Raw genomic sequence first — 27273 nt, forward strand, 5'->3', positions numbered from 1 at the left:
TCTCGTATTCCGTGCGGACTCTGTTCTCTACGTTGTTCCTCGCGTATTTAGAACAAATGTACAGGAAGTTTATGTATATTGGAACAACACGAATCTTGAAATTTTCTTTCGTTCTACCATGCGTTTCTTTCCCCTCGGGATATCTGCTGATATTTCATTATTTTCATCGTTTTTAACTGTTTTATTGTAAATTTGTTATTTCATTCGCATCGCGTGTGCCTTATTGTCTGAAGTAACAAGTACAGATTTTTACAATTGTACTGGAAAAGACTTGGAACTGTTTAGAAAAAGATCTATATTGTCCCAAGGTTCTAATAATTCAATATGATTCTTCGATATGCATGGTTTTTCCTCGTAAAAATTTCCTCGTAACGCGATGTGTCTCCATAACATCGAACAACGAGATAAGCCGTTTTCCATGTTTTCCCCATTGCAGTCAGGGTATTGTTCCCCTCTAACAAGGGGTTGCTTTTTTTCCCGAATAACCGGAACGATTCGCCATAAAGAGAACGCTTTTACGATCGTTGAGAACACAGAAGCATTTTCTATGGCATTTTTCAAATTGCTGGATCGAACGAGGGTGAAAGTTGAAATAAAATATAGCTGAAATTTTTTTTCTCATTCCATTGTCATCTCGTCGTTGATCCGTATTTTTTCGTTTGAGTCTCGACAATCAAAGCAGATTACTGCGCGCTTTAATTTTTTAAACGGGATGCTGTTTTCAAAATTCTACTTTTTTCGTTGCCATTTGTTGAGTTCGTACAATGCGAAAGGAAATTTCATCAAAATTGCTTGATCGCAACTTTTATATTATTTTTCTTTTCCATTTTTTCGTGTTTTTATCTCATCTTTTGACATTTTTCTCCCTCTTTCCTTTTCGTTCTTCTTTTGTACGTGTTAATTAGAATAATGAGAATTGCTTGAAGAACAATATTCGTTGGAAAATAGAATTTTTATTCTTAGGATCGGATTTCATTTAATTTATACGTTTTCTGAAATTAGATTAAATGCTATTTATACGGATTTATATGGAAGAACAGTTTCGAGAAAAAGATTATGAGAATATTTGTTGAAAAATGACTTTCTTGGAATGTATTCTTTGCATTCTTTCGCGCATTAAAAGAGAGAGGCAGTATACAGTTTCTCCTTTTCCACGATAAACGTAAATCATCGAACGAAGACGAAGGAAAGATAAGAGAAGAAATTATTGATAAACGTACCTCTCTCATCGGCTTCTTCGATTAATTGCTTTCGTTGATGTCGATCGTTCCTGTAATTAGAAGTTACGAGGCAGAAGTTTTCAAGAAAGGTGGAAGGGCGTAATTTCTGGAAAACATAAACCGGAGGTTTTCTTTACAAAGAATTGTTACTAATTAGCTCGTGTAAGCATGCTGTGTACAAGGTTCGCTCGAGGCGGGGAATCTTGCTTTACTGCAACAACTTATACTTTAAAATAATTAACAAATATAAATTAAAAAAAATTACTTTAGTGCCAATTATTATATATATATAAAATGAAAATAAATTTTGATTTATTACTCGCTGATACAGTTATATGATTATGAATAAAAATTAAATCTAATAAAGCAGATATCGTACTGCCTTAATATTTTCTTTAAACTTGTAAAAGCATAAAATTAGAAATAATTTGACTCGCACATTTAAACTTAAAATATTTCTCACTTCTCTATAAATGTTTAGTCGTAGATGAAAATTAATGTATAACACGTGCTATCCTGGAAGGGACAAAATTTCTGAAGCAAAGACACGCATCTGTTTCATGCAACATTTCATTACGTCATTTGAACGTGCTTCGGAAAATTCGCGCCATAGAAGTTTAATTAAAATCGGCAGGTGGTGTGTGTGTGTGTGTGTTTTTTTTTTTTTTTTAATATTCCTGCTTATGTTCGCGAAACGAACGTTCATAAGAAAAAATGCGAGCGGAAAGAGCAACAGCTGAATTTTATAAATGATCTTTATACGACATTCGCTAGGAAACTCATTTTTCATGGGGAATCATGAATCTTCTTGCGGAACACGAGGGAGATTAAGCTCGCGTTTTGTCGAATCGATAACTGGAACGACGACGGGGAACTTTTACCGTTCTTTCTGTTTTTTAAGCAACTGCCGGATACCATTAACGCTCTTATCTTTTTTTGTCGTCATCTGAAAGCTACACGACTTCTTGCTCTTTACCTTCTTTGCGATAGTAGCATTAGACACTTTAACGTCAAATAGCATGCACTTTGCGTACTTCACAGCTTCCTCGCTAGAGTTTAATAATTTCGCGTGAAACTAGAATCTAACGAAATCGTAAAACTCCTGTGTTCTCTACCATATAGATAGATCTCAAACAGGATTTTTATATTTAACGTACAATACCGCGTACAAATTAATTGGTACAGACTGGATATTTTTTATAAAAAAAAGAAGCATGATTCTTTGCTTAATCGTTTCATAACGTAACTATCCCGTGAGAGAGAAATGATACGAAGATGCTCGATAACTTTCAACGACTTTTCAACTTGTACGTTAATGCAACATTTATGCGATACATTAATACGACACGAATAGCAAGTCTAGTTGTTTCTAGGAACGTTAGAATTCGTTTATCACGCCGAAAATTAATGTTTGCCGCGCTATAAAATACACCAAACGTATGTGAATTTCGTTCTAGGCAACAAAATTCTCACACTTGAATTACGAAGCGACTCCGCTTTTAATAAACTGGATAATGTCAAAATATATATCTCTGCCTTTAATAAACCGAACGCTGTTAAATTATATTTATCTGTCTTTCCAATTACGGATCTTAATATCCAATAAATCAACGGCTTCTCTCTCAACTTCCACTTTAGATCAACATTTTACACGCTATATTGACTCAACACGAACTGCAATTCGAAACAAGGAACATTTATCATCTCCTGAAGCAATCTCTGTCGTAGCGCAAAACACACAGACTGCGCGTGAAGTTTCTTTTACGCAACAAATTTTGCACACTTGAATTACGAAGCAACTTCGAAACGCGTCTTCCGGGGGTAATTTCACGGAGGAGTAGAATCGTGCCGTTTAAACTCGACAAGTCGATTATCCGCTTGTTCAACGATAGAGCTCGCGAGCAATTATTCAGTTGCCCCTGTCGCTCGATAATCGTTGCTTATTATTTGCAACTGGAAACGAAGCGCGTTGCGTATCGGTTTATTGCACGGTATAAATCTACATTAGAACGCGCACACCTACGAAACCGATGATTAATTGTCGTCGAGGCCGCGTTCTCCCGCTGCCCATTAGTCATTGGCAAACGTGTTAATCCTCTATAATACAGAGTCGAGGATATTTTTCAGTTTCTGTCTGCGTATATGCATCGGCGTTTTAGTTGGCCGATGCTTTAGCTCACGATCCTGAAAGCGGCGTCTCGTGAAACTAAGAAACGCCGGTGTCGCGTTGTTAAATGGTAATTTCATTTGCTGCGGCATGTGATTTATGCACCGGTTGCTAGCCGTTGATGTTAGTTAATCAAGATTCGTCGGTTCGTTCTATGCTAAATTTATGAAATTCAACCATGTTTCTACGAACAAGTTGTTCGAGGTTCGGCACACGGAACCGGTTAATTCTATCGATATTAATCTCTGTGGTTAGGTGTTACGAGATTAGCGGATCCCTCGATAGTAAGTGTACGCTTGGCCGAATTCCATAGAATCGAGAGTATCGGAAGCTTTCAGTGGAGCGGATTGATCGGTCGATTTAAGATGATGGAAGGATTTTGGCAGCTTTAATGGGCGTTGATTCTCTACTGGTATCGTTGACGTACACAGTGGGCATCTGAACGCTTATGATCGAATAATTGTTAATAATAATTATTTTGAAGCAACAAAAATCCCACGTACCGAACAGAAAATAACTGTATCCGCAACTTTTCTCGTGCTTCTGTTTCTCTGCGCAAGTTTCGAAACAAAGGGATGGCCACAAACGGAAAACCTGGCAGTAAATCATCTGTGGTCCAGGACAGATTCGCAACGCGTGGCGTTGTACAAACAACTCGCGTGGATCTATTTCCGTCTGCGACGAACGGGCCGAGTATCACACTGCCACGAACAATAAACAGCCTTTCGGGGAAAGTGGATGGAAACGAACGCGTGACAGTGTTCGTTCCGGCATTGTATCCGTAATTGCGTCGACATAATGCGCGCGTTAGGTCGAGTTACGCGCAACTGTGCGGCCCGCGTCCACGATGAATAAAACATGCACTTATAAAATGTCGTTACGCTCGATATCACCGAAAGGATACAACGCTTCGAGCCGTGCCATTTGAATAATGAATTCACGGCCGGTTAGTATGGTTTCCCGTAGAATTTTTTAACGCCGCGTTATTTGTTTCTCCGTGAATCTGTCAGATGCACGGAAGATGGTTTATCCCGTAGAGATTTAATAGTCGAAATGATCGTTTCTTTTTTTTTTTTTTTTTTTATGACAGAGAACAGATATTTGCTGGCATAATTCTACTATGCATACCTGGTTGAATACAAAAATATTTCGCCCGTTTACAAATTTAATTAGCAAACTATATTCGAACGTACGTACGCGATACGCTGCGCTCAATTAAGCTTTTATAAACTTCGTTAACACTACGTTAAAATTGCAGATACATCGGAATATTGCGATGTATTTACCAAATTTATTTACCGAAAAATAATTCGAAATGATCGAACGTCGATGTAGAATTTTATGCTTTTCACGTTCAACGTTGAAACAATGGAATATTGAAATTTCAGAATAGTGAAATATTTGCTCGTAGCGTGACATAGTTAAAAATTTCTGTTTCCGGTAATAGGAGTTTTAATAAGTTGGTTTTCTGTTGCAGAACTCTTTAGAAATGCAGCAGAGGCTGGCCCTCTGGACATCGTGAAGCTTCGCAAAGAGGACAAGCTGTTGAACATTTCGGCTAATTTGCCGGCGAACACACCCGACTCTCCCTATGTTCTTCAGGTAACGATCCAGCTATCTTACACAGCTGTCTCGGCCATTTCGACTCGATCCTACTTTTCCAAATCTTTTCTCTGCGTTTCTCGCTAAATTATGTAATTTGCCGTTTCTTCTTCTGGGTACTTTCCTTTTAACGTCGGGCGATGGTCGTTTAGAATCGAATTGAAAAACTTCTCTTCAATTGCAATGCTTCGACGAAAAATTCCTTCCTCCATTGTAACTTAATCAATGTTATTGGAAAAATGAATAATTTCAATTAATAAAACAACGTGGATTAGAAAAGTATTTCGAAAAATTGTAGTTTAATAAGAAATACGTTTTATGTTAATATTTAGTTTGAAAAGAAAGAGAGGAAACGAAGTTTGGTTCGTCGGAGCCTCTCAATTTCGATCCCTTTATTCGGGTCTCATTGTGTCGAAACGTTTTTATCGTTCCGTTCGAGAAGATACGGTGATCGGTGGATAGACAATTCGAGACTTAAAATTTCACGATTCCGCTGCTCTCAATTCGAGTCAATTCAAGCGAAATCTTCCCCAGATTCGACAAATTGTCTCATGGATGAGTTCATCGAGCACCACTTTATTCCGACCGACCCGCTAAAGTGCATTTATTACATTGCAATATCTCTATCGTGTTATGTCCCTCTTGACGTAGTATTTATTTCAATTAATATCGATCACGAACGATCATCAACTTTCACATGTTTAATCAAATAAATAGTAGAAATATTAAATATTACAAATGGGCAAACATTTATATATTTACTTACATATTGCAATAATCCTTTAAACGATTACTTATTAATATTTAAATGGAACAATTATTAACGGATTATTTTCAATATTCCTGTAAGCAGACCGAACAAATTTAATTCCCATCCATCTTCCCGTAAACGAGAAAAATAGCGACATCGATAAAAGAACGACAAGAATGCAGTCCCTTCGAGACGACAATATATTTTATATCTAGATCGCAAGAAGAAAAGTTTCGTGCTATTACACGATAAACTCGATGTACAGTTGATGGAAGTTTGAATGCGGCTATAAAGAGTATATTTCCTGTTTTCAAGATCGTCGGAGCACATCCGGCCTCGTCTGGGGTGATCGAGGCGGAAGTGCTGTGGGCTCTCGAGAGACGTGTGGCGGCCTTGGAACAGCAACTTCGGGAGCACCAAGAAGCTCTGAACGCGTCGCCATCGTATGCTCTTCGCGAACTAAAGCGGCAGGTCGACAGTTTCAAGAACAAGTTGGAGCACAACGAACAACTCAGTTGGCTGAGTAAGTTTTACATTACACGAATATTCTTTCGTTCGTAAAAATGTACAGATTTTCGAAAAGATCGGTCGTACTTTATAATATCGTACATTGCGTGTGAAATCAACGCTCGGAAGATCAATTGAGATAAAACAATCCGTCAAGTCGCGGATATTATTATTATATTGTTATTATGTTTAATATCATCGAAATAAATATAATTGTTTGTATTCTTCTGAATTAAAAAAAAGACACGGACAATTTTTTTATTTTCTACGCTTAAGGAATGGCAAAAATTCGGCGTGTAATTCAAAAATGAATTTGAAATATCTGAAACGAAGCTGGCAATAAAAAGAAAATAGAATGACATAACTGAAAACATAAAAAGTTAACGTTCAAAATTGATAGGATGGAGCAAAAATTCTACCATTTCTTGTATCAGAGAGACAGAGAAAGGGATAATCTTCTTAAAATGCTATTGAAAGCGTATTTTCAAAAGATGCCGAGCTTTCTACGCTCCTACCATTTTATTTATTTTATCTTCTACGATTTTTTCCTTTTCTCTTTGTCCAATCGACCATTGTTCGGTGCTTTCAAGCCAATATAAAATTGATCAGAAATTGAAATGGAATATCACGGAATAAAAGTGAATCATTCTCTCTTTTATGTATAATTTAATCTAGCCGATCGTGCCACGCAAACATCAGCCGCGCGCAAAATTGCACATCTGGCCAAAGTTGCGAACCGGAAAATAAAGGACGGAGCCGAAGTAAACAGCGGCGAATCGAAGCGTTTCGAAGCTTTTCGTTTTCAGCTCGTCCCTTCGCCGTTTTCTTCTTCTCCGTTTCTTCGTCCTCTTTGGCGAATCGTAAAATGTCAGAAGCGTTTTCCGCAACACGTCTTTCTCTCTTCTGTAGTAAAAGAAATAAAAATAGAGAAGAGAAGAGGGAAAAGGGAAGATAGAAAACTCGTTTCGAGGTGAAAAATCGTTGCTTTCCGCCTTGTTGAGTTTCCTTCGATTGTTCGATCTTTTCGCAACAATTGCCCTCGTTATTTTTCGTAAATTTTTCTCCACGAAACGGATATCGTTGCAGGCGATCGTTTAGAAAAATTTCCGGCCATTTGCGCCCAATCGAAGAATCATTTTAACGCAACCGATTTGCCAGGGACGATGGATATACGCGCAGATAAACAGTACATCGCATCGGTCGAATACGCCTACCGCTGAATAAATATTTGCCCATGCAAGGAACCGTCGCAGCTATTCCTATCTTCAATTTCTAGCCAAACGCGTATATAGATACAAGGTTTCCCTATGGCCAGGCTACCAACGAGCTTGGCCCCAAAATTTTCCCTTCTCCCTCTCTTGTTTCCCCTTTTCACGTTCTCATCCCCTCTCGTCCCCTTTTTCATTTGATTTTTGTCTCTTTCCTTCGTATTCGTTCCAATTATATGATCGAAAGATTTGTAATAAAAACGATGCCCGTCCATGCTTGTTTCTTTTTCTGGAAATGAAAGCAATACACTAGAGCCATTGAAATTTCTGTTTAACACATTTCAAATTTTGTTAGGAAAATATCCATTATACGAAGGGCTGAAAATTATAGCGGCGTAAATCAATCCGATCTAGTTTTCGTAAAGTAGCGTTCTGTATTTATTACAAAACATTCGTTATTCGTTATTTTCTCCTTATCGTGAAAACGTATCGCGACAGAGAATGAACTTATAATTAGCTATATAATATAAAAGCAAAGAGTTTAAAACACCAACTTAAATGCTAAAATAACTAAAATTAAATACTCGGTATCTTGATATACACCGCGGAATTTTCAGTCCGCGCAACAGAACTTTCTTAATTTGCTCGCGATAAGATGATCCACAGGTTTCGCGTTTTCAGAAGCTTCCGAGTTCCCAATTCGCCGACACTGTGGAAGCTTTTATTCCCAGATTTCATCGACCAAGGCTATTTTCCTTTGTGCTTTCTCTTTCGTTTTCTCGCGAAACTCTGCGACTTCGATGAGTTTCTTTTTCGACGAAAGCAGGTACGACGTGAATCGAGTCGAATTAACGTCTGAATTCCAATCGAAGTAATTAGTCGAGTGACTTACAATAAGTGACGGCATGCGGAGCGTAAAATCGTCCTGAAATAGCGTTCCAATCAATCAGAAACGCGGTTGGCCCCGTTGGGGCTTATGGACGTCGAACGTTTTCCGGTTCAATCTCCAGACCGCTGTCACTTTCAGGTTTCTACAAACAGCTTCCAGAGTCTCTCTACGCGGATTCCTGCCGCAGATTGCAGTATCGTCGGAAGAGCGACAGCATGAAGCGGAAGGTGCGAGAGAAGTTCCTCAATATCTGGTGAGTCAATAGAAATTGCCGTTCTCTTTACGACTTATGCCTGGTGCATCTTCTTTCTTTGCCCCTTTACGACCGACTGTCCAATCTCTTTTGCTGTCTCGAGCCGCGATTTGATTCTGGACACCAAGGGGATAGGTGAAAGAACGATAAACTGCTCGATCGATTTCTACGCCAGCCGATATTTATGACGAAGAATCGTGAACATCGAAAGAAAAAGTTACATGACATTCTCTATTTCGTTTTTCTTCCTTTTTTCTTTCTTTTTCTTTTTTCTTTTTTTTTTTTTTTTTTTTTTTTGACATTATGGGAGATTGATATCTAGGCCATCGTGCATAATCGAACTAACGTTATCTGTAGGAACTAAAAATAAGATAATTAAATGCCGCCGGTGATTATTAGCCATCTGACGAATTTTAATCTTCGGAAATTCTGGATTCGAATGTCGGAATTTCTATCGTATATTACGAAACTTCAAATACCATGAATATTTATTAATAATAATTAATCCTTCGTACGCAAACCAGAGCCAAGCGATATCTCTTCTCTTGAATTTCTTACAGATCATTTTTTAACTCTTCTATCGATATTTATACTATGTTACACGATATTTAAAAATCAGATATTTGATAATTGTTTCAATAAAAATAGTAATTCGAAGTGAGGCCTTTTGTTTAGACTCAGTTTGGTTATGAAGGATTATTTATTATTTAGAGATATTTGTAGTATATTTCAGGGTTCGTTTCACACACGTATTTTTCTGCAATGAAATTTTTGTCACATACGTTAAAAATTGCAAAACTCAAATTTAAAAGTTTCGAAGGTAGAAAAAGCTTCGAAAACATTGTAAAACTCGAAACCAGCGAGTCTGGAAAAATATTCCCTGCTATATTTGGCATATTTTTATAAAATTCGTGTTGTGCGTGTATCCTACGAGCATTCCAACGTGATATTAATTTAAATATTCCCGTAAAAATAATGTAAAAATACATTTTATAATCCTCGAAATCGTCCCGAAGCATCATCGAATCTTTCAAGCCTTAATTAAAATTCGCAAGTATCCATAAATAACTTAGCTGGATATATATATGGATGGATATCCATTCTATTTTTAATTCATCGCTACAATTGACGTCACTCTGATTCATTAAAACCATCACGTTCATTGAAACTTACCATTTCGACTAAACTAATTTAACATGAACTACCATTCAAACATGGACGGAATAAACAATTTAACAGAAATACGATTGTTTCAAAGTTCAACATCGGGTAAATAAATCGTCGTTTTATAAACATTCGTCTGTTTGAAACGTGGCATACGACAGGCCAAAAACGTCTGATCGCTTCGACGTTGGTGATTAATTTTCATCTCAAGGAGACGAGTTGTGCGTGACTCTCTGGATCAGCTTGCGTAAATATCTACGATATATCTACTATCCGTCTGATCATATCGTGTCTATCCGGAGAGAATCGATCACGTGTAGATTAAATTGACAGTAGGAAATTAATCAAAAGATTAACCGTGAAGTGATCTAATTCTTTTCGCGTGCCATCGAAGAGAAGCGTGTGAATAGGTTAGCGGAGAAAGACGCTGCAAATATCGTGTTAAGTCAGGTGAAATTATAGTTAAGAGGAGTTTATACCGTACAAATGGCTTTTGACGTCTGAGTTACTTTTTTTAGGACAGAATGTTTCTCAACTCGCGAGAAACATTTTTTTTTTTATGATTGCTAGTAATAGAAATACATTTTATTCGCATATTTTGATACAGAATGCACGATACAATGAAATTTGTGGCTAAAATTTTACTGGTTTTGCCAAAAATAAGTATATTTATCGTTTAACTAATTTAATAATCGATTGAAAGCTTAGAATTGTTCAAACTGTTGTATGTCGAACTTGATTGAATTTTGAAAATAATTGAATATGTTCAAATATCAATTTGAGTAAGTGTAACTTAATTAGTTAAATTTGTGCTTGAAATCAGAGAAATTAACTGGAACTAGTCATATAAAAAAATGTAAATTCGTAGAAGTCAGATTCAATTGAGGATATTCGAAATTGAAAGGAACAGGTTCGAGAAATTAAAAGGAATAGATTCAAGAAATTAAGTGGAATAAATTACTCAAAATTTCGTTTCACAAAATTCCGTAAAATCTATCTTCTAAAGCAATTAAACGCCACTTCTCCGAGCAGTTAAATATCAAAATGTTCAATAGTCGGTCCAATCAGGTTCTACATATTATTTGTCAGGTTGATTCTCTATTACACTACAACAAAGTCATAAATCGAAATCGTTTGCAACAGAAAATTTGGAAGACTGCTGGAAAATATCGCACAGAAGAGCAGTTTCATGACGACAACAACGAGATTTTGATGAACCCTGTTGTTCGTCAATCGCGATCAAGTGCATTCAGGGGCATTCAGTTGAAATGGAGCATTATCACGTCACGTACGAGGCAACTATCAATAAACCTGTTCGGAAATTATTGAAATACTGGAGCAGTAATTGAATCGAAGTAGCAAACGAGGTACACTAACATTATTCGAAATAGAAAATTTAAGCAAAGTCAATATAAATTAATTAAAATAATAACACTAATGGATCGTAAAAGTTAATTGATCAAATTTGTATTCAAGAAAAAATTGACGAATCTGTGTTCGATGTAGTCTAACCAACAACGAACCTAATTAACTATAGTTAGAGATAAAGCTCGATAAATCAATGTGGTACATCTCTGATCGTCATCAAATTTAATCTACCCTTGACAAATCATGTTGCAAAACCAGCGTTTTTTTTTTTTAATCTTTGAAGTTGGACGATTTTACCATTTTTATTTTTGCGAGTGAAATTTAAATTTTGATCAAAATTGGTCCAAAAATAAATTTACACGATATTTCGACTATATTTTTTCAAAGTAATATTTGTTTATCCGTTTATTTTTTTACACAACACGGCAATTTGATTTTGTCGTCCTATGATCTTGTTGTATCTCTTTCGAAAACACTCTGCGACGATCGTAATTGATCTATTTAATTTCAATCAGTGGCGTTAGAAGGTGAACAACTTGGTTTACTCTGAATCCAGGTTTAAACTGTCCATTATACTTTTAGATTTACGTTTTCAGAGAAACTGAAACTGAAACGGCTGATGTGTTCCGGTGTGTAGAAGTTTCAGTGGGAATTTGTTAAGTTATATTATTTATTATTTGCCGAAGTAATTATTTATAGAAAGTAAAATATAGCATCTACTGCAAAAGTATAATTTTGTGAAATGATAAGTTTGAAGCATAGAAATCCAATAATTAAACGTTTCGTACAAAATTCCATATTTAATCGGATTTTAATTATAAACTTTAATAATCCCGTTATTTAAATGTTAATCAGTATCAGCTGTGATGCAGCGACGAGTAAACAAATCCGTCATACCGTTGAAAGGTAATTTATCACCCAAGATTTTTCAAAGGTAGTTTATATTCCGCAGTAGTATAAGTCAGCCAATAGGCAGACGCAGATATTCCGTTCATATACGCGTGTTGAGAACAAAACCCATTAAACTTTATGATATACACGAAGTGTCACGGTATATTTTTACAAGGGGGTAGCTGATACTTATATTCTTCGCATTAAAACTTTTTTAAAGTATAACAACTATGAAATAAAAATGGAACAATTTTTTTTACCGTTGTTTCTGAAACAGATAACGAGTAACACAATAGTCTACGATGTAGCATTATTAACGCATAAATGTGACGATAATCGACGCGAGGCTAAAAGTACTATGTCTCTCAACGTTTTTGGACGTTTCGTGAAATATATCGATCCGTTTCAGGAAAGCATTAACCAATACGCTTTTTCGAGTCGAACGTATTTGTCTGCATGTTGCTCGGTACTATTTTTCGAGGACACTCCGTTCGTGACGAATATAGATTGCAACGAGAAAGTCATATAAAATAGTCACGACCGTGGGATAAATAAAAGTCGAGTTTCATTTGACACGCGTAAAATGTATGGACGCGGATATTCAGCTATGAACCGTTGCACCGGCAAGATCTTTCCAGCGGATTTACCACTATTCGAATTGTAGAAAAATTGCCCGAAAAGGGTGATTCATTTGCATTTGACCTGAAAATTTATTCGTTTCTCACCCGAGGATCTCTATGTGAATGATTCATTGAGAAACAAATTCTAATTGTGTTAACATTATCCCTCGTGTTAAAAAAAAGGCGAACGGATAAAAGAAATTGTCTCATAAATTTGTTCATACACTGTTAACAGTAGGAACGGTTATACCAAAGAAGATTATAAATCACTGGCGTTTCTATTTGAACGCGCGGCACACGCGAAGCAAGTTCGTAGCACGAAGTTCCATAATAAATCAAGTCGTCGCCCCGTCGCGTTAATGCTCCTCGTCGATCGTTGATAGTACGAGACTTTTATTTAAGAAGTCCGCGCGGAACGAAAAACTAAAGGGGCGGATGGGGTTGGCGCGGAATTATTTATTCATTTACCCACCGGACTTTATCGTGCTGATCGTTGCAGGATGTCATTCGCAGAAAGAGAGAGCGAGAGGGGGAGAGAGAGGGGGGGGGGAAGAGGAAAAGAAAGGAAGAGAGAGGGAGAAGGCACTTGAAGCATTGTGCGCGTAGAATTTTCAATGGCTCACGAAGGAAAGAAGGTGAAGGAGGAAGTCCTCGTGAATTCCGCATCCTCTGAATCACTGTGAAGTGGGATAAGAAGGAGAGAGAGAGAGAGAGAGAAATAGTGCAACGTCTACGTCTCGTGATTACGTAATGAGCGTTACGAGACGATTTATGTTTTTGATTAAGTTGCACCGAATGATACGGCGTTTAAATGATAGAGGAGGAGGAACCTTTCGAATTCTCGTTTTGCTTTTCTCAACATTGATCTTTATTCTTCACCTTTTTGACACTCGTTATTTCAAGTTTTGCTATTTCCGAGCTGAAGTTTCCGATGAATTTAGCTTATTAATCTTGTAATTACCTTCCGAGTCATGATCATTCTGCGTGTTTACGCGTTGTTATTCCTTGCGCTTTTTATTTTGCATATACATAGCTTTATGAAATTTTAAGAATTCATGAAGGATACAAAAAAGGATAGTGAAACATCGAAGAAGGAAACGCTATACTGTTGATTTCACGTCCGTTGAATCATTGAACGAAACAAGGGAGAAGTAAGCGTAGAATATTCTGTGCACACTTTTACGTCATAGTATAACGAGCGTCATTGCATGATTTATCGTTCGTCCTCTTCCTTTCAATCACAAGTGATTTTACCATCATAGGTGAACAATTATCGAAACTTGATTAATGGATCAGGAGAAATCAAACTTGACATGTGACGTGAGAATTTATAGACAAAGTTTTTCCATTCAATTATATTGTTATCGCTTATTTCGATAGAATGAAAAGGAATATTCTTATTGAAGTAGACGGAAATAATTGAACAATATTTTCTAGTTCGTTTAAATGAAAAAAGTAAATTGAATTGGAACAAATAGAAATTGGTATATACTTCGCTGAAAATTAGTTGGAAAATTCAACTTCATCGCGTGTACGGTGTGTTTCAAGAACAATTGTGAAAATCCAAAAATATTAGTCTCTTTGGGAACATATACCGAAACCTCTTCAGGTTGATACTGAAACTCGCTCGACCGTTTGGAGTGTTCAAAAATCTGGCCACGTTAACAAGAGCATGGCTTTGATGCAGCCAATATGGTTTAGCTTTAGGTCTCACAAAGCGAACAGTGTTCGTATCGAATTGCGAATGAATAGAGAGAAAATATTAAAAACCGATTATCTTCAAATTTTCTGATTTTCTTCTCTTTTTACTTTTTAATAAATTTTATTGGAATTTAAATATGTTCGCGCAATTTCATCCGCGAGCTTTTTCCAAATAAAAGCTTGTTACAAAGGAGACTGTTCAATTACATCCGTTTCTTCCAGAGAAACGATCTCGGTTTCAAGCACAAACAGTTTTCGAACAAACATTTATACATAAATGTATACTCAGGAGTCCATTAGCTCGGGTCAATAGCTCGTGTTTTCCAAAAACAGACTGAAATTGAAGCTTTGTTTTTCTCTATTTAACGCGAGAATGTCCTTTCATGAAATTAATTTGCTGGGACATGAATTTAACAATGAATTTAATCGACATTGCGGTATTTTAAAAAAACGAAAGGTAAACTCAAACTATCCGGAAAATCAAATACTTCATTTATAAAGTCGTAATTACTTCCATGTCAGTATTAATTAAAACCTTGACGATATGTATAAAATTGTTTTCTATTGAGCTAACGAAGCGAGCCGTCCAGCTGAAACATCGAGTTTCAACGCGATTGAAACGAGTTTCAGCACTGAACGTAATTCGCTACTGGAGTTAGAGGAATTTTGGTGGCTCGTGTTGGAATTTAGAATTGGGTATCGCGTATTCGGAATTTAACGATAGTCTTTTCTTACCTTCCTTTTCTTCTTTTGAAGAAAAAGGATGTATGGTAACCGGTGATATCGGAATTTAATTCAACAGATTTATTACTCTAGCGTAATTGAGAGCTACCATGAAAGTTTCAAGTTGAGGAGAATGTGGAAGTGTTATAGGAAATTGATCAGACTTCGGTGTAATTAATATTATATCGACCTGTTATAAATGAATATTACATCGGAACGTTATAGGAAAACAGCGATTGCGTTGGCTTTCTAACGATACAATGAAACACATAACTTATCAAGATATATGACCAGTGAATATTCTATAAAGTATCTCGCGTTTGTAATCCTCTTGAGAAATTTAATTAAAATTTTTAATGAATATGGTATAATCAACGATGAATGGTATAAAAAAAATGTAAGAATTTTTCTAATATAAAATATTAGAAAAAGAATCGTTTCTAAGTAAAATACGCTACTTTCCGTTCTAAGGATCACATTCCATTACGCGTTCTCATCAAAGCAGTAATAGCACTGACTAATCTTTACTGTTTACACGATCGATAAATTTCTGTAAGAAGCCGATAGATTGCCGCGAGTACATATTAAATTGCATTCAATTTGTACAGCGTGTAATAAAGTACGAACGGGTGAACGTAGACAGCAAAGCTTACCAATTTGCGTGGTCTGCATGTCTCAAATGCCAGTTACGTTTGCGAGTAGTTCTAATAACTAAGAAACTTCGATATTCCTGCCAGACGTTTAAATGTCAAGTTATAAATATAAAAGGCTGCCGTTTCCGAGCATAATGCCGAAGTCGATATGCAACCGCAGCTAGTGAACTCATAACAATTACGTTATTAGTCAGGGAGGAAAGTCATTCGAATGGAATTAGTATCGATAACGAAGTCTCTTTGAATCGAAAGCGTGATAAAAGCGAAGTATCGTGTGATTCGAGCAAACAACGCTCGTGGAGATTATTGGAAGCAAAAGGGCTCGACGGTGGAAGAAATTAATTGCCCACTAAATTGACCGTATCGATAAACAATTAAATCCTTTACTGTCACTCTTTACTTACATTTCAATTTTTAGCTCTTAACGCGTCTTTCATTTTGTTATATACAATATCGTAACTTTGTTTCTCGCACTTCTGTTTTTGACATGAAAGCGTTTTAATATGGATTCTCCATATTGTGATTTTCTTATATGATAGTATCGGGACACGTTTCATTAAAATGCATTGTTCTGCGTCCCGTTCTTTATGCATTCATCCTGCGAAGATCTCGCGATGCAGCGCAACACGTTCGACATCGTTTCGTGAGCGATTAAGCGCACAACCCGTGGGATCTTCGTCAAGATTACGCCGAATTACGTGGGTAAATTGAATTTCGAGACGGATCGTACAACTCTGCCTGTTGGGAATTCATGTTCGACGCTTGAAACAACCGAGACACCGCCCGGACTCCAGTGCTGTTTTATTCCTGATTTTCGAAACGAGAGATCTATCTGTCTGTAAATGTTTTCAGATCGATTTTACTCGGATGATTTACCTTTAAAGTATAAACGCGCTTGTAATTCACGTGCGAGAAAACGGTGGAATAAAGTTCGACAATAATAACGCGCTTCTATTACCATTTCGCATAACCAGTCATGCGTTCCTCGTGCTTTGTTTCGTGATGTTTTATTCTCCTGTTTTTTTCCTCGTGGCAATTCGATTTCTTTTGTGAAATGCACCGAGACTCGAAAAAAAAAACCGATCCAGGATTTTTCGCAGAGGAGGAACTCGGCATGCGAAGCACAGAGTTTTGATTATCGTTTTGCAAAAGCTCTGTTTTTCACGGAAAAAAACACTGCACATAAAAAACGAACGTCAATCGATTCCCGCACGGAAACAAGGCAAATAAACCGCAGCAAACATGCCGGATGTACGAAACGTCGAACGAGACGTAACAAATGCTGCGCAAATCGCTGTTCGCGGAAACCGCATGAAAATATCGCGAACCGTTCCGACAACTAAGATTATTAATTGATTGCAAACATTGAAAATGTTTTTCGTCGACTTATTCGGTTTGAACGGATGGATGGATGGCCCGTGACAGTAGCAAGCTCCGTAGTGTTACCGCAAAATGCCATTAAGCTACCGTTATCTCTCTAATGACCTACTATTGCTGGGTTATAATAGGGAGCGTCACAAAGCGAACATTATCCCGTACCACGATTTGATGCGCGAGCTAAATGCGGATTGCCAATTAGCGGTCTTCGCTACACGTGCTTCTGCTTAATCTCCTTGATCGTGCCTCGATCTCGACACATCAACTCCTACGTAACGTCGAGTAATTGTATTTGACCTGATTGGAATTCGTGAAATCTTAAGTAGAACATTTCCAGTTAATGAAATCTATTGGATTCGCTTGTTCATTCACTTGTTCGTTCGCGGCGGTTGGATTTCGAACAAAAGTCTTTGTCTTGGGAAAGGAAATATGGTAAATTAAAATAACGAATGTCGGGTAATAATTTTATTTTTCATTCTTTGAAGCATTCTAATTGTCATAGTAGTCGTGAGATTTAATAATTTAATAACAAATTGAACGCTAATTATTTCTGAGAATCTACTCTCCTCCCTGGCAATTTTCTTCGCGCGATATTACGTTGCTAACAAAAGTAACGCTAAAGTCTCGTGACAGCTAATCAGCGGAACGTCGACATAATGCAGCGTCATGATCGCTTGTTTAGCATCATGTGGTTTCCCTGACGACGAGAACAAGCGAGAAATGCCCAAAGGGCTTACGCTTCGCTTGGACAGCGCTGGTAGAAGTATCAGTCCGTCCCATAAATTCATACTGCTCGTTATACCGATATTTGAACGAATGTTTGAAACGTATGTACATTTCAATGGTATAAAAGAACGTAATCATCTTGTGGTTTCACAATTCTCTCCAATCTTTCTTTCAATGTTTGTAAGATTCCATTGAAATAGTTTTCTTGTCGTTAACGTTATTAAATCATTTATATTATATTGATAACCTGTAACCGTGTACGAAAGAGCTAATATATTTTCATTCAATTAATAATCGTTTCGATATAGAATTAAAGTTTCGCAGAACATAACAATAGTTTTCGCTCTTCGTATGTCGAATCTTTTATCATTTATATATATATATGTTATTCAAACGAATATTTTGCCAGCAAATACAGTACTATCAATATTTGTCGAACGACACAATCACTCTTCTATCATTTACACGATCGGTCGACCATTTTTTAGAAGGAAAAAATACCATTGCGAGTACAATAAATGTTTACTTGATATTTGAAGGTACGGACACGTGGTGTATAGTATGTTTATCGTGATTAGCCGCGTGTGCTGTTTGGCACGTTACACTGGCAAATCGATACATCCCTAATGCAATTCCAATCCGTCGTAGGTCGGGCTTCATGTTGATTTAGTTCAATAAGCGGATAACACATTATTGCGCAAAATACTGCATACCAGGCAACGGTGGTACTTCGACGAAATTACATACTAATCCGATTAATTTTATCCGGATGATGAGGCGGAGGGGATGATGTTCGCGATCTTAAAGAGACTCGATACTTTGAAAGGAAACTGGAGCCTCCGTTTTTTCCTCGAAGCAGAACCGTGCTCTGGAAGTTTGCATCTCGATTTGTGGCTCTTCTCTGATGTAGAAGCATGTAATTATATGGAAATTGCTATTGCAAGCAAAGACACGGGATACGAAAGAAAAGAAACGTACAAAATGCACCCCTTTCGAATATAAAAGTAACCGTTCTTCTCGTGATTCTAAGATAGCTGGCTTGATTCTGCCGTCTAATTCTGTGGCGTTTTATTCCAGTTATCTTATCATCGTATCGTGAATTTGTAAATTTCCTAAAAACGCACATGGACGTTCACGGTCTAATCATAAAAATTCCAAATCTGAGGGCACTAGCAATTCGGTTAAACGATAGAAATTAATCCATTGTCTATTTGTCTAAATAGAATTTCGATGCTACGAAGTTAATGTCTGTGATTGTGTTACAGCGACGTTTCAGTATCGTCGAACGTTCGGGAGTGGCTACACTCACCAGCATTCGATGCACGGCAATGGGAAGACGAAGAGCTTCTATTGATGCTGCAGACGATGTTCGTCGAGCTGGACCTACCTCAAAAGTTTAACATTCCTTTACCAATCCTGAGGAACTTCCTTTACGAAGTTTATAACAACTATAACGAAGTGCCGTTTCATAACTTTAGGCATTGCTTCTGCGTGGCGCAAATGGCAAGTGCACGATCTACACGCCTGCCGCGTTAAAACACAACGCGTGGGTTTTTCCATCTATGTAATTTCTACGCGTTTCGTTTTTACGAATGGCTTACGCGCAATCTTCTCACAGAGCGAATATACGTAAACATAATAAATATAGGAAATGTTCGAATGGCGTAGATGTTAGTAAAATTTAGAGCAATTAACTCATAACGTATACTTAAATATGCTCTTAAATATGCAAAGAAACGCGATTAAAATGATACGATGAAAATAAAATAAGTATATACATATAATCGTATTTCGTTTTAACCAATGTTCTGTTTACGCAGATGTACGCAATAGCCTGGACAGTGGATCTTCCGTCACGAATCGGCGATCTGGAGGTTTTTATATTAATTGTCTCCTGCATCTGCCACGATCTAGATCATCCAGGATACAACAACATTTATCAAATAAATGCCCGTACCGAGTTGGCTCTGCGTTACAACGATATCTCACCTCTGGAGAACCATCATTGCTCCGTAGCTTTTCGTGTTTTAGAAGCACCGGAATGTAACATATTAGCGTCGCTGGACAATGCGACATATCGAGTCGTACGCGAAGGGATCATCAGGTGTATTCTTGCAACGGACATGGCCAGGCACAACGAGATCCTCGGTCAATTCACGGACATCATCCCGGAATTCGATTACTCCAGCAAGGCTCATATTAATTTGGTAAGTTTTTACCTTTCAATTTGTCATATTATTTCATAATTATTTTGTCTACGTACGATTACGATATAAACGCACGAAGTGAAACAATAGTTTGTGTCAAATACAAAAATCTACGATAAATTCATCATTCGGTAATTCAATAATTAAAGTTCGCTGTAGCGACTACTTTCAGAAAATTAGATTTAAAGATTCAGATTAAGGCAAAGTTAAATATCTGTGATTTGCTGTTCTAGTTATCGATGATCCTCATCAAGGTGGCGGATATTAGCAACGAGGCCCGGCCGATGGAAGTCGCGGAACCGTGGCTGGATAGGTTGCTGCAAGAATTCTTCAAGCAGAGCGACGCGGAGAAGCTCGAAGGACTTCCAGTGACGCCATTTATGGATCGCGATAAAGTAACCAAACCCTCGTCCCAAGTCAGCTTCATCGGTCTCGTTCTACTTCCTCTTTTCGAGGCCCTTGGGGAACTGCTTCCACAGCTGCAGGTACTTTTATTACCACCCTTATTGTCCAAGGTGCTGTTAGTATTTTGATAAGGGTAGATGAAGATCGATACTTGGAAAAAATATAACACTTTTACAAGTTTGACATAAAACTTCAAGCTTGTCCTTTGCTTTAATATCAAGTCCATTTGCATATCAGATCCAAACAGTATATCAGAAAACTCTTCTACCAAATTATCTATAAATATTATCACAATATGCACAGCTCGATGAAATGTTATTCGCAAAAATGATTAAATAATACTATGTGCCACCAATATCGAGTAATTAATATAGTTTTTTTATTATTAATTTCTTTTTGATAATACTATGTATAAGAAAATAACTGGCTAAATTATGTAACGAGAGAAGACGACTAACAAAGAATCGAGCGAATATTTAGTAGATTTAAAACAAGACTTAAAAATGTAGCTACAACGTTTTTGTTACAAACAAATTTCCATACAGCAGAATTGTTCAGATCATCGCGTGTATTCTCCAAATCGCTTTTCAGTTATCGTCGATTCTCAAACGTCAATAGGCTTTCGATCATCGATCACGTATCAGCTTTATCGCTCAGGTCACTCATCGTAGTGTATGCACACGGCTTTATAGCCTCTCCATGTTATAGAGTATAATCCACTCGCTTGATAGTTAATTCAAAGGTAATGCAACCACGCTGTGACGATAATGATACGTCTTTGTGTGTGATCTGTCTCCAAAGGTTGATATTCTGTCTATGTTAGAGCTGAAACAGTTGTGTAGGCGTGTATGTGTGAAATGAAAATAAGAATACGTGATCTACGGTATGATGATTGCCTTTGAATTAGCGAGAGGATCATCCTGTATTAAACTGAATGCAAATCTTGCGTGTACAAGAGAATGTAAAGTTTCAAACGTTTGAAACGATTATTTGATTTTTTGATTTATAAAGGAAGCGTCAATTAGGTTTCTCTTGCTGCCTAAACACGATTTGCATCGTGTACCAGGATGATCGATTATTTCGCAACCGTGACGCGTAGAATGAATATTCCCTAGAGAGTTAATAAACCGGTTCTAAATCGTAATTTTATCGAACTAAGAAATCTTCAAAATCTTAATATTTAAATAGCAAACACACTAATAAACACAGAAAAATTTCTCTTCCAGAACCTAATAGTTCAGCCAGTGCGGGAAGCTTTAGAATATTATCGCAGATTGAATGAAGCAGCGAAGGACGAGCGGCATCACCGGAAGAGCATAGCAGACCTGGGCGAGGCAAATCTGATAACCGTAACGTCCGGGACCACCGGGTCAGCTAGCGTGGTGAAATCTACCTCGTCGCACAGTATGCGCTCGAAACGTTCCATAGGCACAGTTCACTCGCGATCGCGATCCACCGACGACGAGATGACGGAGAACTTGACGGCGGAAGAAGCGGAGAACCTCGAGAGTTCGGATCCTGAGACAGCGACCGAGGTGGAGGTGAGCGAGAAAACGTTGAAGTTCAAAATCTCGACCGAGGGGACGTTGACTGGGCCGGCAACAGGTAGGAAAAGCTACCCGGGTAGTCGAAAGGGTAGTCGAGAAAAATCGTCACTGGATTATCATAGTCACGACCTAGCCAGGGCTGTTAGGGATCACGAGCGCGAAAGAAGACGCAGTAAAGGAGAGAATCTTGGCAGCGACCTGAGCTCGCCCGTCAGTGCGTGGTCCGCGGAAGGAACCAGAATCCTCGAGGAGCTGGAGAAAGACGAACCCGTTTTCCTAGATGCGAAATGGAACGAACGAAAAATGGTGGAGGGCAACGGTAACGTGGTAGTCGAAACCCAGCAGAGGAACAACCTGAAGAAAACGAGTAGCTTAGTGGAGAACGATCAGGAGATGAAGTCTAGTCGCAAAGAGGTACAGAGGGAGACGGTTGGGCTCCGGTGTTGTTGCGAGGATAAAACAGGACCCAACAATCACAAGTCCATCTTTTCCAGATTAAGAAACTTCACGGATCGGCTGAGTATCAGCTTCGACTCGAAGGACCCTACTGCGCCGAAGCCTATGAAACACGTAACCAAGACGCTGAACAAAAGCAACTTGATGACCACGGCGACCACTTCTTCCAGGCGCAATAACTCTCTAGCAGTTTGCAAGCGTTGCAACCTTACTAAAGTCTCGGTGAAAGAGAACAAAGCTATAGCGACGGTGGTGGAATTGTCTTCGGTGGATAAGCGTGCTATGACATTGCCAAAGGTGAGGAAATCGACGGAGTACAAGAACAGAGGCAGTGTCTGGAAGGTGTCGTTCGTCAAGGAGAAAAGATCGTCCGCTTCGTTGGAAGCTTTACCGAGCGCGATGTCGGAGAGATCTTTGGCGAAACACCGGCGAAATTCTTCGAATCCCGAGAGCAAGACGCACAGTCTGAAAGAAGCGAAGGATCAAAAGACTCTGGATATCGAGTTTAGAGAAATTGACGTGCGTACGAAGAAGCAGCAGCAACAACCGGAGATCGTTGTCAAGCCTGAGCACGGGTCCAGAGAGGCTGTACAAGAAGATATAGGCAAAATAGAAATTAGAAGAAGCTCGGCGAGCATGGAGGATATCTCGAAGATGGCGAAGCAGACCGAAAGCGTGATGCTCGGTTCGTTGGAGCCAAAGAAGACGGAGGAACGTCCACACACGGGTAGTTTGGACTCAATGTTGTGCAAGGATTCGGCCAAATGCCGGAAAAAGCCAACGTACTCTTCGCCAACTGCAACGTCCAAGAAATCGCCTGGTCTGTTGTCGCGATTCAAGTCCGGTATGAGTATCGACAGCACCAGGAGCAACAGCAACAGCGATTCCTTGCACGATCAAAGCTCGCAATCTCCGAGCGGCTGGATTTCCTCTCTGACGGCAAGCTTTCGACCAAAGAGGCAGGTATCGGAAGTTCCGTTGTCGTCGCATCCTCCGCGTTCATCGAGTCGCGAGGAGATCAAGTGATACGGCCTGGTGGTCGAGGACTCTTCTGAGAAACAGTTGTCGGGCCTGCACAAGTGGCTGGCTGAGAATATCTTCTGTTGCAGCAGTTAAGAACGTGTGCTCGCGTTTCGTGTAGTGTCGATCCACGAACCGAGGGTTGACCGCTACTTTCTCGCGCGTTAAAACTAGAGAAGTCGATGATTATCAAAAGTTGGGAGGAGACGTTGGAGCCAAAGATCGTTGACGAAGGCTGAAATTAAAAGAAGAAGATCGAGAGATACCGTGACGTTAAGTGCACGGAAGCGAAGGAAATCGAGTTGACGATCAGAGCGTTCGTGTTCCGTCGACATTGTCTCGACTCGATTTTCATTAGATTGTATCGCCGGCCATTGTTGGATCACATCTGTCTGTTAAATCGAAAACGATTATTTACCTCGACCTCGTGCGCTAGACGTTATTCGTAAGGAAATTTCCGATGAGGCTTTTCTCGATCGACCGAGTCGCCCCGCGTTATGTAACAATCTATCGACGACCGATCGATCGGTCAGGAAATATAGTATCGTGACAATCCTCTATCTAATAGGATCCGCATTCCGCCAATTGAACACGTCTTGACTACTCTGAGTCTGGATAGACTGGGTCGCGGAATGTTGCGTTTCTCGCGTGAAGCTCGAAGGGATTTTAACTTTAAGAATTTTTGAGCCACGTGTGTTCGGTATCGGGCGACCACGGACACGATCGTACACCATCACCTGGGCGATTTCCGGGACAAGCCTTCTCTTCGACGAGGAGGCAAAGAAAAACATTAGCGAAAAAAATCTGATTGTTCTGCCGCATCGCAGATGATTTGGCAAATTATTAGAATGTAACAGTCGAAAGAGAGTAGAGGCAGACTTTCAAGTCAGTTGTACGAAATTCAAATCACCATTTAAAGAAAGAAAAAAAAAAAAAGGAAAAAATAAGAAAAAATATGTCTTAGAGTACGTGCGTGTAGTATGTCGATTAGCTGTTCCCAAATGTAACCAGAAAATGTGTGAGTGTAATTAACGTTCGTATCGAAGCCAAACTGTCGAACAGCTGGCGAATACCAAATATATGTATATTGCTCCTAATTATCGATCTCCGTTCCGAGAGCAGAGTGAATGGAAGAGGAGAGTGTGTTAGAATGAAAGGGAGGGAGAGAAAGGTAGAAGGAAAAATTACGTACGATAAAATTTAAATGTCGAGATCAGGTGGTGAGAACGAATTGAAATTAGAGGAAATTAATGGTATAGGAGAAGAAGAAATTAGATCAAAAAAGGGAATCCAAGTTAAGAAAGTAGGAGAGAAAATATATATGGATGAACGGCCTGAAAGATAGAAGAAACTGAGAAGGCGCGGTATATAAACTATTTTATTTATTGTCCAATTAAAAGGATAGCCTAATGAGTAATCATTAATGTTGTTCGTTATTATACATATATACATATATATATACATAAAAAATATATATATAAATATATGCAACTCCCATCGAAACGCATAACGTATATAAATATTATAAATACATAAGAAGAAAAAAATGATCGTACGAAGAAGCAGGTCCATTGTAACACACAAGTTCAGCGTGTAGGTAGATAGAGAATGCAGCAGATCTAGACAGGCACGTCGTGTCGAATTACAATTCGAAAAAATTCATGCCTCGTTTGAGACAAGAGGAAGAAAAAAAAAAGAACTAAATAAATTGGAGAAGAAAATGGTAAACCTGCCCAGCGACGAAAAACGAGAAGACACGAAAAAGCAGAGAGAAAAGAACGGAAAGAAATTTTCGTGTGTCGTAAATGTCGCGGAAAAAAGAGACGAAACCGATCGTTCGAATTATATCTCGAGGCAAATACTCGCACGATTTGGAAAATGATTTTGTTGATCTGTCAGAAATTTAGATGAATGTTAAATAAACGCTGTTTCCTCGTTGAGAAGGTGTCTTCCTCTGATTTAAAAACTACGAACAGTTATTCCAGTCGAGAATTACATAAACCGAAAAAAAGTCGTTAGAAAGTCGCCAGTATCCTCTGATCTAACGATTCTTGTACTTCGTCTACTCGTAGTCGATAAACACCCTATCCCTGAGAATGGTATTCGCTTATCTACTCGCTAAATTTTTAATGGATCGACAAAAAATGTATCCTCCGTTTATTTGAATATTTTAAGAACGCGTTTAGAACGAGAAGAAAGCGGGTAAAAAACGAAAAATATGATTATAAAATGGATACAGCCTAACGTAGAAGAACACCCTTGTGATGCACGCGTTTTCAGCCTCGACACAGCATCAATTCTCTGCGCAACGGTGTCTCGCTTTTTCATTTTTAGATGTTTATATTTTTATACTCCACCAGCAATGTGTCTCTACGGCGATGAAAAACCGCATGTATTGTTGAAGTCTAGTCTTACGTTATCGTCTTCACGACCCCCCCCAAAAAAAAAGATTGAATTTTTTTGGGGCATTCTTCGTTTTTCTACGGCGATCGTAGAACAGGAAGAAAAAAAACCCTGTATCCACGCGATCGGCTCTCTGCATTCTGCGTAATGCTTGTTCGATTTTGTCTCCCCTCTCGAGAGAAGCCGCGGGAAGAGATTCGTTCGCTGTATTTTCGAAATACCTGCTCCTTTCTGGGTTAATTTGAAAAATTCAATCAACAGGAAGACATCGATTTGCTTTTTAAGTAAGAAACTTTGATCTCGAACTTACCAGTTTAATTAGACATTTTTTTTTTCTTTTTTTTCAATCAATCGTAGACGTTTGTTAGTCGATAAATCTCTTCCTACGGCGGCCAGGACTTGCGCGAGCATCCTCAGTCTAGCTCTTCCTTGATCGACCGTAAACATTGGTCGCGTGAATCCTTCCATTTCGTCGTCGAATCTCGTGGAATACTCGACCCACGTAGACGAACAGAGAGACAGGATCGGCGAATGTGAAGGTGTGTTCGAGCAAGTGAGCCATGTCGAAACACACAACGTTGTAAACACGCTATAATGTAACTTATTAAACTTCCAGTGGTACGAGGCAAAAAAAGTATTTGATCTTAACACCCTCACGAGTAAACCAGAAAATACATGTTTCCATCGAAGAATCGAAATTCCTCGGTTCTATCGCACCAACGACTGATTATAAAAATCAAATGCTTTTTTCGTTCTATCACTCGCTGTCTGTGCCTGATCTTTGTCAATATTTATTTGTCTCTTCCTAGACGTTAAATCGATTACACATGTACTAGAGGTTACAGTATAATGGAGCAATCGGGCAAGTCCGTTTTCCTAGAAACTCTCGGACCATCCCGTGTCGACAATCGAATACTCCTCATTGAATCGTCGGTGTTGTACTAATTTTCAAATTTTGAATCGCGGGCGCGGTCAGCCGAACTACTATAAATAATATCGCGTTGATCGAGCTCGATACTAAAAGCAAAACGAGGCTTCGAGGAAGAAATGACTGAGAACAGGAGGAGGAACGAAATTCGGTGGTCCAATCGTTTAATTCGCGACGAGGTAGCCCTCGTGTCCCAATTATTCTCGTCAATTACCGCAGCGTAATCGATCGTGCGTTTTCTCTTGCCGAAAAAAAAGAAAAAAAAAAGGAAAAAAAGAAAAAAAGATGAGAGCGATGGTCAGAAGAGATTGGAATGGTGTCACGATCGGAAATCGTGAACAAAAATAGGGCACAGAGTGTGATTTTCTGAAATACACGCTCGAGGAGATCCGCTTTAAAACGAATTCTATCGTCCGCAACCTTTGTGATCTTCGTTTCGTCGCCCACTCAATTACCTTCGCCGCGGATGCGGTGCTAATTAACAAAC

General features: G+C 38.6%; 1 protein-coding gene across 8 annotated transcripts in view; it reads left to right on the forward strand.

Moving 5' to 3' along the window:
- The window catches only part of LOC126870976 (uncharacterized), a 137333-nt gene extending 110697 nt beyond the window's left edge, over positions 1-26636 (forward strand). For all 8 annotated transcript variants that reach the window (XM_050629255.1, XM_050629254.1, XM_050629256.1 and 5 more), the window contains 7 exons: positions 4865-4989; positions 6056-6263; positions 8483-8597; positions 19086-19323; positions 19641-20027; positions 20261-20512; positions 21659-26636. In XM_050629255.1, coding sequence (XP_050485212.1) covers positions 4865-4989; positions 6056-6263; positions 8483-8597; positions 19086-19323; positions 19641-20027; positions 20261-20512; positions 21659-23461 — 3128 coding nt within the window. In that variant the 3' untranslated portion in view covers positions 23462-26636. The remainder of the gene's footprint in view (positions 1-4864; positions 4990-6055; positions 6264-8482; positions 8598-19085; positions 19324-19640; positions 20028-20260; positions 20513-21658) is intronic.
- The last annotated feature ends 637 nt before the right edge of the window (positions 26637-27273 follow it).

This window comes from Bombus huntii, chromosome 11, assembly GCF_024542735.1.
Source record: "Bombus huntii isolate Logan2020A chromosome 11, iyBomHunt1.1, whole genome shotgun sequence".
NCBI classification, from domain to species: Eukaryota; Metazoa; Arthropoda; class Insecta; order Hymenoptera; family Apidae; genus Bombus; species Bombus huntii.